The sequence below is a fragment of the Adiantum capillus-veneris genome, chromosome 4, assembly GCF_014529385.1.
Source record: "Adiantum capillus-veneris isolate H3 chromosome 4, ASM1452938v2, whole genome shotgun sequence".
NCBI classification, from domain to species: Eukaryota; Viridiplantae; Streptophyta; class Polypodiopsida; order Polypodiales; family Pteridaceae; genus Adiantum; species Adiantum capillus-veneris.
In genome coordinates this window covers 47939486-47957082 of record NC_140934.1, presented here as the reverse complement: position 1 = coordinate 47957082, position 17597 = coordinate 47939486, and the positions used below count along the sequence as shown (strand labels likewise).

The 17597-nt window shown below is 40.0% G+C and overlaps 1 protein-coding gene across 1 annotated transcript in view; it reads left to right on the top strand.

Moving 5' to 3' along the window:
* The first annotated feature begins 281 nt into the window (after positions 1-281).
* LOC147459108 (uncharacterized) overlaps positions 282-17597 on the top strand; it is a 29400-nt gene continuing 12084 nt past the window's right edge. Inside the window, exons 1-2 of the mRNA XM_086509773.1 lie at positions 282-712; positions 806-856. Coding sequence (XP_086365899.1) covers positions 519-712; positions 806-856 — 245 coding nt within the window. The 5' untranslated portion in view covers positions 282-518. The remainder of the gene's footprint in view (positions 713-805; positions 857-17597) is intronic.

Below are 17597 nucleotides of genomic sequence, written 5' to 3'. Positions count from 1 at the left end.
TATGCTGGTTTATCTAAAACGGTTGATCTTTTCGTTCTCTCTCTCTCTCTCTCTCTCTCTCTCTCTCTCTCTCCGCGCGCGCGCACACACACACACACAGAGAAGAAAGTCTTGGGTTCAAACCCCGTCCGATAGATCTTGGAGGTCTCGTGGGATACTTCTCCTCTCTCTCTTTCCCTTCTCTCCCTCCCTCTCTCTCTCTCTCTCTCTCTCTCTCTTTTGAGTCTGTGCTTTCCACCTTACTCTCGTCCCTCGTGCTCCACTTTTGTCTTTCCTCGCATGTATGAGGAGGTCTCTCTCTCTCTCTCTCTCTCTCTCTCTCTCTCTCTCTCTCTAATACTGCTCGCCAATGGCAGCAGCAGTCGAGAGAGGCCGAATAGAGCAGGACTCGCAGGATGATAATATAATGGAAGCAGCTGCTCGGAGATATAAGCGCAAATACATACATGCATGAATAAAGTGCAGGTGCATAAATTAGCTAACGATGCTGATATTGCAGAGCAGGGTATTGTATACGCATGAGACGGGCATCGAGCTGTGGTGGATCTAAAACCGACGTCAGTAGCAGGAGTCTAGAAGGAGAGATGAATATGCAGGGAGTGGAGAGGAGCAAGGAGGCTGCGGCCATGCTGGCCCTACATGACGCCCTCAGAAATGTGTGTCTCAACTACGAGTGGACCTACTCCGTCTTCTGGACCATTCGCCCTCGCCCGTGAGAACTCACCCCTTTCTAATTAATTGCAGCTGGCTAATTTCACAGAGATTAGCATCTGATCGCCTGCATGACCTAATTTACTTATTTCAGGAGGTGCCGTGGCGGCAGCACTTGCAAAGTTGGCGAAGACAACGGCAGCCTGTAAGTGCACCGCTCTTTTCTTTTTTTTTGCCATAAGCGCCCTTGAAAATTTGAGAGATGAAAAAATGGTGCGACTACTCCCACATGGAGCGGAGAAGTGATTGTGGCCTTTGGAGTATCACGCACACGGGGACGTCGGGTTGGCCTTTTGCATTTGTTTTGCAACAGTTAGTGGAGGGGGGAGCTGGGGTTGACTCAAAACAGTTAAACGGTAAACCCCCTAGACAATGGTTCGATCATATTCAGGGCTAGAAAAATACATTTTTCCTAACCCATCAAAATAAGGGGAACCTTGAAATATTCCCGGTTTTCATGTCAAAATTTGAAGCTTTTGCCAGTAATTACACTAAAAATTGTGTAAATTTACCAGTTTTCTTAAAGGCAAGCTCAAAATCTAACCGGGATTTTATAATTTTAGCCGGTTAAAATACACTAGACCCCGGTTTTTTCTAACAGTGGGACTCATATTGTTACTTTTTGAAATAGCTATGCCTCATGCATGGTCACACATGCACCATTTATTTGTCGTATATGCAACTATGCAAGACCTTTTGTAACTATGCCGACTTTGACATAGCTGCATCAATAAAATACTTACAGATAATTAATGCATGTGTGACCACATGCTTAGTCCAAGGAACTGACTCCAGGATTAACATTTGATTTGTATGGTATTTTTACACTATGTGTACTATCTTTATTTTTTTGAAAGACATAGGAAATAAAGATGTAGATATTATTACTATTTTTTAATTATATACAATCTAGTAGGCCAAGGATTTGAACTGCATCCATTGTTCATAACGGTCTTTCACAATATGTATGGAATTTTGTTGGTTTTCTTAAAGGTAAGCTTATTAATTAAAATTTGCAATTTAGCTTTATCGACTCAAATTTAGGCGTCCGGTATCTAATTACATATCATTGATCCCTTGTCCTAGGGAGATAGTGGTCAATGTGGCCTACATATTGCTCATTGCGGGAGTAGAGTACATTAAATATTGCTAGTTAGATAAACTTTTCACGTACACATTGTGTTGCATTTCTTGCATGGGATTGCCTTCATGCATGGGATTGCCTTCATGCATGAAAGGTTAACTTGTAGACATAGTCTCATTGGCTGGGTTGGACAGACTGCCCCTTCAACAATGATCACTTGTGTTATCTCTAATACACTAGGAAACTTAGTTAGTTTTGTCCACTACTTAGTGCCTGTAGCATGTGCGTTAGTGGCCATTAATTCAAACAATGTAGCTAGCATTTAGTATAAGGGTCTACTTATCTAATCTATTCTTGAATCTCTAGAATCTGGACCAAAGGAAAAAAAGCGTTTGAGCACGTGAGGTGTCGAACAAGGGAGGTGAGAGATCGATGATGTATATGTAGCACTAGGATAGTGTGGTCAACAACCGCAACAAAGGGGCTAGAACAGTTTTTGTTTAGTGTGGTCTCTCATAGAGAGTAGCAAATTACATGCGTTGGGACAATGTGGTAGACGACCGCAACAAAGGGGCTAAAACAGTTTTTGTTTAGTGTGGTCTCTCATAGAGAGTAGAAAATTACATGCATTAGACTGGCTTAGGTTGATTCAAGTCATTTCTTACTACGTAGGTGATGGGGTAGACTTTGATCTCTACGCGTTGATTTTGAGAAGACTCTTTAATTGAGATATACCCTTCAAGGTGTAATCTCGAGAGATTTTGCCTAATGAAGGGAGTATGGAGCCAATAATAGAAGTGGTATGTTCGTATCATTGCCATCATGAACTCGCCTATAGAGTCATGCAATTTATAGGACATAAGTACAACAAACAGTTTTACGTCCGAAACAACAAGAAACAATCACCTTATGGTAGGTTACATTGCATCTTTCTTTCTTTTGCTCATATGCTAATCTTCAAAACTTAGTACGCTGGTTTCTTACAGTTGTGGTCTAATGCTATTTACGTTAAGACCTAATTTTTAAAAAGATACAAAGATTCTTGGACAATGTAAGGGCTTTTTAAATTGTAACTAAAGTTTACATAAGGTTAACACTAGAATGGTAACAGGACACTTTTATGTCCTTGGACACTTTTGTGTCCTGTTAAGTGACCATTTTGCTTGAATTATTTGAAGAGTATGAAAATGAATTTTTAGGTGCTATATATCCACAAAGTTGCCTTATGATCTGAAAAAAACTGAGCATTTTTTTATAGTATCGATCTCACCATTAACCTTACTCTTGCACAACATTTTTGAACCTAAACTGTGTGAAAAAACGGGTCCTGTTTTTGGTTTTTTTTCAATTTTTGGCAACTATACCATTCTAAACTTCATGTTTGTGAGGTTTAGATGGCTAGAGGTTAGGCCTTCATAGTTCTCAACATGTTTTGATGCTTGTAGGGAGAGCTAAGTGTTAAAATTGAAAGTTATGACCAATTTACAAGAATTGCATAATCCTGTTTTTTTGACCAAAATTAGCACTTTTATGATTTTTTTGGTGGCTTTCTTGATATCCAAATTCAATTTTGATTGTGTAAGTGTAATGTATAACATAAAGCTAATCTTCCTTGAGTTTTGTGGGACCTAATATGCTATATAGCATAGTATGTGATGATGGTTGAGTTTTTTGATTGTTGAAGAATACGATACATTTTAGAGTAGCAAGTATAACTTTCTCAATATTGCTAGTTTCTTAGGCCAATTGTGTGTATTTTGTAGGTAGTAACCATATCTAATCATAGACTACAAACTTGGCTAGATATTGAGTAGTTTCTATGGGTTTCTAGAGGCCATAATGCTAAACCCAGTTTTTTCATGTTTGCTGTATTTAGCACTTTATCATTGCCCCCAAGGTTCCAATTTGTAAGAGATCCATTATCCTTTTGACATGCTCCATGGCTCCTTTTGAATCCAGAGGCCCAAAGGGAACTAAGAATACATGTATATAGTATCTGTATTGAGCGTGACTATAGAAACTTTGATGATAGGTCCGCAGAATGGCAAAAATGCAACTTTTTTATATCTATTTTTTTTGCCCAAAAAAAATTAGTGAGGTAAAAGCAACCATATGTTTTGGTCACCAACCCATTGAAGTTAACGGGGCATTTTACCTCATGTCCTACAAAATCCTCCACTCTTATTTATATGCAATCAACCGTAAGAAATTGCTGTTTTGGGCAAAATGCAATGGTCCATCAACTTTGGAGGCTTGTAGTGACCAAGGGATGAGAAGAATTACAAGTTTCTCATTTTTTCCATATGTAGTAGTTATTGAACTATAAGCTCATGAAAGGATTTTTCAAAATGAGTGGATCTACTCTGGTTTTGGAATTTTTTTCCAAAACCCTGAAAGGACACTTTTATGTCCTGTTAGGTTACCATTCTAGTGTTAAGGATGTGCTATCCCCATTGTATCTAATCTTTGACAAATCAATAAAATTTTTCATTTTAAATTATACAATATTTGTCAAAGATACTCTAATGAATAATTGTATCTCTTCCCATGGTTCATTAAAAGTACCAAGTGATCTTTATTTATTTCTAAATGAGCATGATGAATTGTTCATAGATGGCATCCCAAGGGAGTTACCTCCTAAAAGCAGAGATGTTAATCACAAGATTGATCTGATTCTAAGGAGCTCACCTCCTAATAAGCCTCCTTATTGAGTCTTACCAGCTCAACAAGAGAAAATTATGATGTAAGTTAACGAGTTTGTATAAAAAGGAATGGCAAGGCCTAGCTCTTTGCCATATTGTTCTCTTGTTCTATTATTGCACAAAAATGATGGTACATATAGGATGTGTCTAGACTATTAAATAAATTAATAATAGGATTCTAGCACCCAAGGATTGAGGATTTGTTTGATAAGCCACAAGATTCTATCCACTTTAGTAGAATAGACCTCAAAAGTGGTTACCATCAAATACAAATCAGTGTCCCTAAAGATAATCAAAAGACAACTTTTGGGCTATATAAATATCTTGTCATGCCTTTTGGAATGACAAATGTTCCAACCACATTCAATCAAATGATGGAACGTATCTTTCATGTACATAGAACTTATGTTGGAGTATTTTTTGATAATATCATAGTCTACTTACATCCTTGGAAGAACACAAAGAGCATCTCATGGCAATGTTTCAAGCATTGTGAGATAAAAAGCTTTACGTTAATAGTAAAAAGAGTGAAATATTATTACAAAGGATTTAATATCTAGGTCATAGTATCTCCAAGGATGAAATCCGAATGGATCTACAAAGGCCTAAGGTAATAAATGCATGACATGATCCAAGAAATCTACATGAGCTACCAAGTTTCATTGGAATGTGGTCTTACTATATAAGATTCATAGCAAAGCTATATGCTATAGCAAGACCATTAATTACATGATTTGACAAAGAAGCACATCAAATATGTATGGGTTGATAAAGAGTGAAAAGCATTCACTGAACTTAAAAGGAGACTCACATCTTAACATGTTTTAGTATTACGTGACCTCTTTAAAGCATTTGAGGTTTATTATGGTGCTCTTATGGTGCTTGTGGTAATTACCTTGGAGTGGTTCTTCTCCAATAAGGGCATGCCATAGCATATGAGAGTCATTGATTGCACTCTGATGAAATGAGCCGTGGAATCTATGAAATTGAGCTTTTAGCTATCTTACATGCCTTGAATTCATGGAGGCATTATTTGCTTGTTGCGACGCTATAATTCATCATATAAACAGATCATCAAAGTTCAAGTACTTCATGACAAACCAAGATATGCCTTGGATTCATGGAGGCATTATTTGCTTGTTGCGACGCTATAATTCATCATATAAACAGATCATCAAAGTTCAAGTACTTCATGACAAACCAAGATATCTAATAAATAAATGAGGTGAAAAAATTTTCTTTTGCAATTTCATTTTCATATTTCTCACATTCTTGGCAAGCACAATCAAGTAGCTGATCCACTATCATGATGACCTCATTGCAATGTTATGTTTATAGCCTCTCATAATAATCTTGCCCTCTATGGTAGATCAGTATGCTATATATGGAACCAAATTTTTGAGATGATATGTTAGCCCTAGCTCTAGAAAAAACATAAGAACCATATAAAATTCAAGATGGTTGCCTTTTCTATGGCTCCTAGCTATGTGCTACCAAATCTTTGAGAGATAAGATCATGTATAAGTGCTCCAACTTATGTTGGACATAGAGGGATTTGGTCAACAATGAGTGCCATTGAAAAAAAATTATTTTGACCTACTATAAAGAAGGATATACAAGAATATATATCTCAATGCATTACATGTCACAAGATCAAATATGGGCGTGGAAAGCAGCCTGGTTTTCCACAGCCACTTCAAATTCTTGATTCTCCATGGGAGAGCATAGCTATGAATTTTATCTTTGTTTTACCAAATCCATCCGAGGGAGCACGGGAATATGGATAATCATCAACATGTTTAGCAAACAAGCTCATCTTATACCTATAAAAAAGACCATAAAAGCTCTACATATGGCACAACTTTTCATATATTTAAGCATTAGGGCTTGTCAATAGGGATCCCAAAATGAACACTAATTTTTGGAAGGAACTCTTGGAGAATCTTGGAAGAAGCCTCACCTTTTCTTTGGCCTATCATCCTCAAATGGATGGCCAAAGTGAAATTGTTAAATCCATTGTGCTTGATCTACTAAAAGGCTACGTATACGTCACAGAAGTAGACTAGCACAATCAATGGGAGAAATATTTACCTCTAGTAGAATATGTATATAACAATATTGTGCATACCTCTATGGGTAAAACACCTTTTGAAGGCAGAGCAAAAGTCCCCTCAATATTAAGAATGCATGGAATTTTTTTCGTTGCGAACAAATATAGTGATTTATGCATGAATTTTTTTTCGTCGCTAAGATCAAAGAAGCCATCTCCATGGGTGCACAACAAAATCACAAAGCTTCTATAGAAAAATATTAGACAAGCTCTCTAGCTCAAAGAAAATGATTGGGTTCTCCTAAAATTTCTCAAAGCTCGTTCAAGACATACTGCGGGAAAAAGTTTGAAGGGTGAGCTCATGTCATCAAAAGTACTCTGTTGAGCTAGCACGCAGGTATTATGGACCTTTTACAATTTAAAGACCAATCAATTCCAAATAGATTATCAACTTAAGCCTCCCTCGATCTCATTGGTTAATCCATAATGATTTCCATGTAAGTCTACTCAAAGGATGTAAGGGTGAACCACCACTAGAGCCAATAGTAGAAGATCGTCCTAAATTTGAAGGAGCCAAGGAGATATTGCAGCTTGAGCCGGTAGCAGAATATCCCCATGAATTTGAAGGACCTAAAAAGATATTGCAACGTGTGTATATTCTTCGCCACAAAGACAAAATTCTATGTAATGGTAAGGTCTTTATATATATCTAGTTAAATTCAAAAATTATCCTTTTGAAGATGCTAAATGGATGCAAGAGCCACAACTAGTCTTGTTTGGTGGGCATTGCTAGACATACCCAGATTGACATCAAGCATTCATGAGAAAAGAAGTGTGCATCTATTTGATATATATATATGATGATCAAGATTAAGTGTGTATCTATTAGATATATAGATAAGATGATCGAGATTGAGCATGTACTAGTGAGGAAAACATGTAACTAAACTTGCTATAAAAATTAATATGCACTACCGACATGATAATCGTGCACGAGTGTCATCCAGTTTTCCAAGTCGGAGGACAATGTTTGCGTCAAGCTACATAAAACCAATGTGAATAGTTAAACATTTCGTCTTGCAATGAACTGCCACATCTTGAAAATGCTAAATTACAGTGCACGGTATGCAAAAGTGCCATACAAAAGTATGGTGGGGAGTTGGCACTATGGTCTCTCCAAAAATTAAAAGAAATAGAAGCCGTGCCCTGCCCCGTAGCATTTATGTGTTGCTCCAAGCAAACGTATAGACATAGGAAATTGGATAAAGATAATGAACCTTGCAATATTTTTGAGCCGGTGTCGTACTTGTGCAGTCAAAATGTCCATTGTTGTGAATATATGTTCTTTCTATGACCTCGTTTGTGAACAACTTGAACAAGGCCTTAATCCACTTCTGGGATTCAATGGTACCAAACTCGGGCCTCTTTTGCTTGCTGATTTTCTTTTCAAAAGAATATAGTTTGAGGACATCTTTTGCAATTTCTTTCAAACTACTCATGTAAGCTCTGATACTCTATCTTGATGACTTTGGCTTCCGCCAATAGCACATTAGGCTTACCAAGTAATTATAACAGAAATCCAATGTTTCTCCTTGTCTGTAGTCTTGATTTTACAAGAAGAACATCATGAAAACTTGTGGGAAACTTTTGACAAAGTACATAGGCCACAACTCAACACACACACACACACATAGAGAGAGAGAGAGGTCAAGCCATCGTGAATCCTTGATGACAGCCTCACTTACTTGTTTCCCTCGTAATTTTTATCAACCCACACTCTTCTGTAGTTTGGCCATAACTTTGCCGTTGGTAGTCATTGCTTTCGCCGTGGTCCATAGCACTAATTACGACTGCTGCATCACCACCATCCATCTTCGTTTGATAAATTGAAAACACAGATAGCAACAAAGACCGCATGGGTCTTTAGAGATGATCATGAGCCCTCGTTTACCTGATCATATGAGCAATCGTTGGTCCGCAAACATGCCTTCGTCGCTACCTTTGCTTGTAGGTGTTGTTGCCAACTCATTCACGCTCAATAGTCTTACTAGGCCAACGACAGACATAGAATATGCACCCTCCATCTTATGCTGGTGTGTTCAACTGCAATATCTTCGTGTACCACCAACTGCAATAAAGACAGATGAAGTGAGAGTTGGAGCAATATTGTCGATCCCAAGGTTGTAAGAGCTTATAATATAGTATGCTGGCCACTAGCCTTCCCCGAGCACCTGCTCTCATGGGCAACGCCACTGTTAGCTAGCTCAAGGTCTCGATCTCCGTGTGTAGTCCCACTACCTATCGTCTGAAGTCAGCTCGAGCTCCCAATTGCTATTGTGTAGACTTGTATTTCTAATTAAGGCAACAAGAGGGGATTTTGTGCGCCGATTTCTGTCGTTGTGGAGCAACCGAGCTCCTTCTGCACAAACGTCCGCCTGTTTATTGGCCACTCCCTTTTTTTTGCAAGGGTCCTGTGGCCTCTTCTTCTGCACACATCTTGGCAGCCCACCAACTACTATCAACCCATGCACACAACTCCCATATTCTTGTGACCTTTCGCCTCACATCCAGCACACCCGCTTATTAAATATTTGGCAGCTCATGTTACCAGCTACCAGCGGTCTCCTTAGCCACATGCCATCTGGATCGATGTCTTCTCCTCTGCAGCAGCTTTGCTCTCTGCTCATTCCCTCCTATCTTGCCCAGTAGTGACGTCGATCCATGGCGCTCCTCCCTTGCGCTTTTTCTCGTAGCCTTCCAAATTTCCTTATTTTAAAGAACAATTTAAAAACAAAACAAGCGTCAGGTACTATTGGCCGTTGGTGAGGGCAATGGCTGAGATGATTCCAAGTGGCCAGTTGTACATTCAAGAAACAAGAAAACCTCCTTTGGCTCACCAAGTAATTAAAGGATCATAACCTTATCTTTGTAAATACCTATAATAAATTACACCCAAAGCATTAATTTGTTTTCATCGATGCATTCCATGGAAAATATACTAAAGAATAACCTGATTCTCTCTTGTGAATTTTGTTCTTTCATATTATTCTTTAATGTTTAAATGTCTTAAGTGTAATATGCATATCAAATGTATCACACTTGTGACAGACTTTCTTTCCAACTACCAAGTAGCTTTATAAATGGGTAGATATACCCACTGCTTTCTCCCAAGTGCCAAGTAGATTGGTCATCTATTCTCAAAAGATCTTAGTGTGTTGAAAGTGGATCCTGAGCAAAAAGTCAATGGGCCAAGGATACCTCTCTTGTATATATGCATAGTCAAGGATGACTATCATTTCAAAGGTGAGTAATGTCACAAAATTTTTGCTTTGGTCTACTAAAATGATTTTCTCTTACAATTGGCTATTCTAGTGAGATAAAATAAAAAATAGTAAAAGGGAAAATGAATGCATTTTATAGAGTGCCAAAAGAATTCGATAAGGATTCAATGGGGATTTTATGGGACAAAACTCGGATATTTACGACTCTAGAAGAGTCCAAAATAAATCTTGAAATCATGACTCTCTCTTGTGAATTTTGTCCTCTCATATTATTCTTTAATGTTTAAATGTCTTAAGTGTAATATGTGAAGGGGATCGGGGAGCACCACAGACGGAGAGTGAGAGAGAGAGAGAGAGAAGGAGACAGACACGATGTGGGTGGGGAGACTATGAAGTGGCAGCCCCCTATACACTTATGCTATGTACAAGGTATACAAGTCAGTGGGCGCCCAGACTCTGGGCGGTCGGGCAAGGCACATGCGCCTATACCCCAACAACCTCCCACTTAAAGGTAACTGTGCCTTTAAGCAAGAGAACCTAGTCTAAAGACTACAAAAGGTGAGAGAAAACCGCTCTCAACCGATGCCCACTGGCTGGCTGTGATCGTGTGCATCCGGCTGTCCTGCTCCCGTGTATGTTCATACACCACCAGACGTACCGCACACGTACTGCAAGTATGTACGCAATACCTTCATATCTCCCTCGTGCACTATGCCATCATCAGTCAACAAACGACTGACAACCCCAACTGCAAATGCTCCCACTGCAGCTACGATATCCGGTCTCAAGATCAACATCTCATACAGGAGACCACCGAATGCCGATGCAATGCTAGCGGGCCCTGCTAGCTCTACGGAGCATACATCAACATATATATCCCTGGAAATAGGCATCTCTGACTGACAAGGCGTGTCAGCCACATGCATCTCCTGACTGTCCGCAAAAGACGCATCAACCTGTCGTGCAACCTCAGAGCAAACCAGCTGCTCTAGGTGTCTGCTGGAAGACATATCCTGCACAACTATATCCCCATGCTCACTGTCGAGCATAGAAAGGAATGATTGCATAATCGCTGATGTCTCAACCCCCTCTGCAATCATCCACTGTAAACATGACCACTCAATCTGTTGTGACTCACTAGAGCTCTCATGCTCTAACTCCGTATGCATAGACTCTTGCACAACATCCTCCTGTCGTGACTCACTAGAGCAAGACCGCTCTTCCTGTCTATCCTGCATAGAAGTATCTCGCACAACTGACTCTCTGTTTTGCTCAGTCACTAGCAAAGCATGCATGTCTGACTATGTCACCTCTCTGTGTGACTGCTCAAGTTGTGCCCCAACTGTGTGCACAACGAGCTCACTACTCTGCACTCCATGCAAAGCATCTTGAAACCCATGAGAAAAAGAGACTGTCCGGGTCTCTCGCTCTCTGCATGGCTGTAACAAGATTGAGACTCAACCATCTCGCACCAGTACTACGTGCAATGGGTACCATGTGCCAACTCTAGCACCTCTCGCAATCACTAGCGAACCCAAATGCAACGCAAAAGATCGCTCAAGCAGCGATACCGGACATCCACTATCTCGTAACTGTCTGACTGAGATCAAATCCCGTCTCAGATCTGGCACATAACGCACATGACGCAGGATAAATCTGATACCACTGGGCAAGGACAAACATACGTCTCCTGCACCCTCAATGTCATACACAACACCATCATCCATGTGCACACAACCAAGTCTCCCACGAGAAAACGTGCTAAACCACTCACGATGCGACGTGACATGGAAAGTAGCATCTGAACCTAGTAATCAATGTGAAGACAATGTGCAATCCGATATGCAATCCGTAGACATAAGATCGTCTGAAGACAAGCTAGATGTAAATGTGACATCGCCGTCACAAGCATACTCAGTAACCACCGTACTGATCTCACTAGCATTTGTCATGCCCAAATCTGCATCACGCATCTGTCGCCTCCGTTGTCTCAAACGCCTGAAACATCGACGCCTAATGTGCCCTCTATGTCCACAATGCCAACATGTCAAGTCTCTATGCCGTCGAGACTTGCGTGTGGGACCAATCTCTCCCATGGACATAGAAGTGGGACTAGACTCCCCTGTAGACATGGATGTCGCGTACATAGCATGTAAACTCTGCCATAAAGCATGAGTTGTAGTCTCCCTCGAGACCTGCAAGTAAATAGACTCAACCAGATGCAAACAAATCGTAGACATGGCTAACTCATCAAGATCCTGCCAATCATCATCACACATAGACTTGGGCTTCGCCGATAAACCACGCAAGGGTTTATCCTGCCCCAAATCCGCCAATGCAACAAGCATATGTTCCTTCCAAGCAACAAAATCTACACCATCAAACTGTGTCAGACCATAACGCTGGAAGTCAAATGAAAAATCATCCATAATGCTCGCAAAGAGCAACCAACAATGAGTAGCAAATGTCAACCAAATCAGCCCTAAACTGGCTCGAATCGCATCAACAAAAGTCTGCAAATATGGATGTAAGATATAGCTACAAATCAGCCCCAAAACAGCCCCAAAATTCAGCTCTTAAACAGCTGCATAAACAAGTCACAAACGTGTCCCAGATTAGCCTACAACTGAGTCATACATGGACACCTGCAAAGAGGAAACAATGGCTGAAAATTCAGCACCCAAATAAGCCCTCAAACCTGCCTGTAAACTTGTAAACCTGTAGCTGAAACCTGCTGAAAAACCTCAAGCCATTAGTGCTCGAATCCGGCTACGTAGCTCGTAGCCACACAAGCATACATCACAATACTCACTCCTGTGAGTGTGCCAAGATAACTGTACGCCTGTCAAACTCGTGAGCTAATCACCAAGCCCACACTGTGCCGTATCGATGCATACACACGCACAAATCTCCCACCTGCAGAGAACACCGCACGCAAATGCTGAGTGCAACCCGCAATCTCTACCTAGATCGCATAAATGATACGCATAAAACTCCTGGGAAAATTTCGCCAGAGTTTTGTCAGTAAAATGGCCACAAAACCAGTAACCAAATTGACTGCACGCTCAAAACCACGAGCAACCAAAGCGCATCAAACCGCACTCCAAATGCATACACCAATCTCCACACTTTGCATACATCATTGCAAACACCTGCAAATCTAGTACACAAATATCTGCTCTACCTGTGACTGCCAAAAAATATGCTCGAGGCATACATTGACGAGCTCAAAATGCAATCACATTAGTCTCCCTGAGCATCAAACCACATAAGACATACATTGTATCCTCCCACCTGTGAGGAAACTTGCAACAAATATCACTCACATTTGAGAGCAAACCATGTGTGGAATCCTCGACACACAATAAACTGCTGCTGCAGAAAATTCAGCGTTCAGAATGTTAAAATTCTTATATGACGAGCGCGTCCAGAGCGTGCCAAAACCTCAAGGTAGACTCCTGGATCACATGTATTCGAGTCCGGGTGTGAAAGCTATGCCAAAAACCTCCGTTTCAACCCAAAAACGCAGCATAAACTGCCAAAAGAGGGCTGAAAAATGCATCTCCTCAACCGTAGCTCGAATGAGGTTTTTGATGGCTCGAATGGCTTCGAAAGGGGGGTTAAACGCCAGGACGCCTACTGGAAACGGTCTCGGAAAGCTGAATTTGCCGATGCCGAAGTCGAAACCCTGTTTGCACTCTTGAAAGTGCGCGCGCACGCGGACGCGATTTCAGGAATGAAACAGGCTCTCCGCTGTCGTCGTGACTGTGTACACACGCGCTCCCTCCGCACCTACGCTCTGATATCAATTGAAGGGGATCGGGGAGCACCACAGACGGAGAGTGAGAGAGAGAGAGAAGGAGACACACACACAATGTGGGTGGGGAGACTGTGAAGTGGCAGCCCCCTATACACTTATGCTATGTATAAGGTATACAAGTCAGTGGGCGCCCAGACTCTGGGCGGTCGGGCAAGGCACATGCGCCTATACCCCAACAATATGCATATCAAATGTGGCACACTTGTGACAGACTTTCTTTCCAACTACCAAGTAGCTTTATAAATGGGTAGACATACCCGCGGCGTTCTCCCAAGTGCCAAGTAGATTGGTCATCTATTCTCAAAAGATCTTAGTGTGTTGAAAGTGGATCCTGAGCAAAAAGTCAATGGGCCAAGGATACCTCTCTTGTATATATGCGTAGTCAAGGATGACTATCATTTCAAAGGTAAGGTAATGTCACAAAATTTTTGCTTTGGTCTACTAAAATGATTTTCTCTTACAATGGGCTATTCTAGTGAAATAGTAAAAGGGAAAATGAATGCATTTTATAGAGTGCCAAAAGAATTCGATAAGGATTCAATGGGGATTTTACGGGACCAAACTCGGATATTTACGACTCTAGAAGAGTCCAAAATAAATCTTGAAATCCTATGAAAGTAGGCGGTATGGCTAACCAAAATGTGAGAATGGGAGACAAGGTGTCATTATCCACACATGAAAACCTAAACTGTGTGGAGGTAAGGGATGTGGTCCACAAACGTCCCATGCAAGAGAGAAGGTAAAAGGAGTAGTTCCTTAAAATAGCTAAAGGACCTAGTGTGAGTACTTTTAGGATTACTAAAAAAGGAAGGTGTTTCTTAAAAAATGGACTAGGAATTTTTCTAAAAATTACAAGATGAACAACTTTCATGCTTAAAGTTTTTCGATTTGAGGATGGCAAAAGGGAGATTTTTTCTTTTTTTTCACCAGATTGCACTCGAAAGAGTAGAGGTACTTCTATCTTCCTAACTCTTGAAGCACCATTCAATCCTCACTCTAAAGAAATATCTCCATGCTCTTCTCAAGGTTCATCATGGTCCATGCTCTCTCTCTCTCTCTCTCTCTCTCATGAGTCTCCATGGCTAAGTATATTGATTATGGTAATTAATAGAACAGAACACGTTATTACTTCTTAAAGTTTATATATTCCTCTTTTATAATCTAATTTCTCAATTAATCTTTGTAGATCTTATCCCCCGCAAAGTGTTTAAGGCTTTTAGATTGAGTCTCATGAGTTAATTATATATCACGTTTATTCACAAGATGCTGTCAAAGTCTAGAGTCTCTATCTCTCTAATTTGACTACTAGCGAGAAGTATGATTAGCATTGTAATTAAAATGCTCTTTGATTGAAGAGAACAATCAATACAAAGTCTTTCGGAGGGGGGTCAGCTCCAAAAAGTCTGGCTCTCAATTGGTGTCGCATTCTCTCTCTCTCTCTCTCTCTCTCTCTCTCTCTCTCTCTCTCTCTCTCTCTCTCTCTCTCTCTGTGGTTAACTTTACTTTCTATATTAGATATTTACAAGATTTCTACATTTCATAGCATGACAATATACTTATACATTTGCCTTTGAATATGTTTTGGCATACTCAAGTAATCCTCAATATTAACCTTATTTCTGATTTGAGACGAAGGCAAAGTCAGAGCAAAATTTGACCCATCAAAGAGTTGCTTGTTTTGGCCATTCCAAATGAAGGATAACATTCAAATTTTAAAGACAACACGTAGAATAAAAGACCTGGTTTCATGTTGTGCATCAAACCAAAAACAAACTTGAACTTCGTCAAATTGGGCATCCTTGGCGAACAAATCTTGAAACCAGTACATCCTTAGACAATCTATCGTTAGCTAGAATATTAGACTTGGCCCCAGTCCCCAGTAACATGATACATGAAAACATTCTAGCACCAAAGCCAAGCTTGCTCGTCAACCTAGCCACAAAGTCCCAAATAACAGAATCAAAATCTTTTGCAAAGTCTAGCTGAAGGAACACATTTTTTGATTTGTTTTTTACATGCTTCAATACCAAGCATCACTGTAAGTATGTTTTCCATCATGGATGTCAACCCAATTGAGATTCGTGTATGTGTTTTCTAAGAAAGGGGCTAAAAGATTGCAATAGTCTTGGCCAATACTTTGTACATAATGCCCATCATTGTCATGGGTCTCCAATCTGCTAAGGAGGATAGAAAAGTCTTCTTGGGTAACAGTTTAATGATTCCTTGTTTCAATGAGGGGTCCATGCATTGAATTAGCCATATATGTGGTTGATATCTCTCATCACGAAAGGTATCAACTTGTTCCAGAAAGTCATTACAAATTCTTTTCATAGTCCACAATATCCATGTGTTTTCTCATTTCCCAATTTTTTGAGAGCCCACAATATTTCTTTCTCACCAAAGGGAGCTTCCAATCTTTTGGCATTGCTTGGCTCAATGCCTGGATCCACCACTAAAATCATTAAATCAATCTCCTACTGCCTCTCAGTAGACAAATCGACCTCCTTATTCAAAATACCCTGGAAGTATTGTTTACATTCTCCCATAATCTCGCCAGGCCGGTCTGTCACTACCTCCCCACCTTCCTTAACAATTATGTGAATGCTTTGTCTTGCATGTCTGTTTTTGAGTCTATCAAAGAATAGTTTGGAGGAGCAGTGAACATCCTTCAAGTCATGCTCGGGGGGTTCACCTCTTAGACATGTAAATTATCATGTGAGTTCAAATGAATGGGGTTTTAAATTGTCAAAATTTTGAAATTTTAATAGGTTCTTATTAACAAAAGGGGTTTTTTAATTGATTTTAGAGAAAAACTAGTAAGCTTTTGAAGAAAAAGGAGTCATTTTATTACCTTAAGCTTGTAAGTAAAGGGATTTTCTAATACCATTTGAACACACGTTATATGAATAGTTTCTTAAAGGTGCACCCCCCAAGAACTCATGTTGCCTATCATCAATGAACCCAATTATATCATCATGATTGAGAGTGGCAACATTAATTCTTAGCCATAGTACTGCATGCAACATACAAGTAGATGCCTGAGTCACCTCTCTCTTTTTCTGTATGGCCACAACTTTCCCTACATGTCCGAGTACAACCTTGCATCTCTCCATAAAAATTTTCCAAGACAACACTGGTTGTTCTAATCCATAGATGGTCAAAGAATTAGTGAGAGTAGTATGAACATCATGTTGAAAAGCTTCCAATTTGAGCAATAAATTATTAACCATCAGATGTCTGGCAGTACCATACAATTTAAAAGCATCTAAGGTAACAATATCAGACAACTAAACCATAACTAAAAATTAATGAGAAATCAACATTCGAATATCAACATAAAATTGAGCAAAAGCAGGTAACCACTTAGACACAACTAGTAGACTCTATCCCAACAAGACATTAAGAAGTATGAGATTGAGAATGAAAGGTGAAGCCAGAGTTAGGGGTTTGGGTGGAGAGACAAAAGTCGGTCCAATTCCCTGCAATTAGAGCATCCCATGCTTGCATTTCAAGCCGGGTAATAATTGACCTATTATGATGTGGTATCCTGGATGCTACACACCATGTTAAAGTCACCCCTAGCTAGCCCCTTAGGCAAGTCAATCAAGGACAACCAATTTCAAAGTTCAAGCCTAAATTTAGGGTTATTATCAACATATATATTAACTAAAAATTTTGATCCCCATTCAATAAGAACCTAAAAAATAAAGCATCTCCTAGAAGGGTGATCCAAAATCCATTACGGTCTTAAAGAGGCCTTGATGCATGTAAGGACTCTTGAGTACCCATTGGGTGCCCCACCATAAAAAGCATTGATACCCACGACAATGTAAAACTTGCCCGGCTCTATCATGCCTTTTATGTTCTTGAACCAAGCACACATCTAAACCAGCAGCTAGCATCCACTTGTTAAAAGAGTACAACCTGGAGGGTCATTCGACTCCTTGAC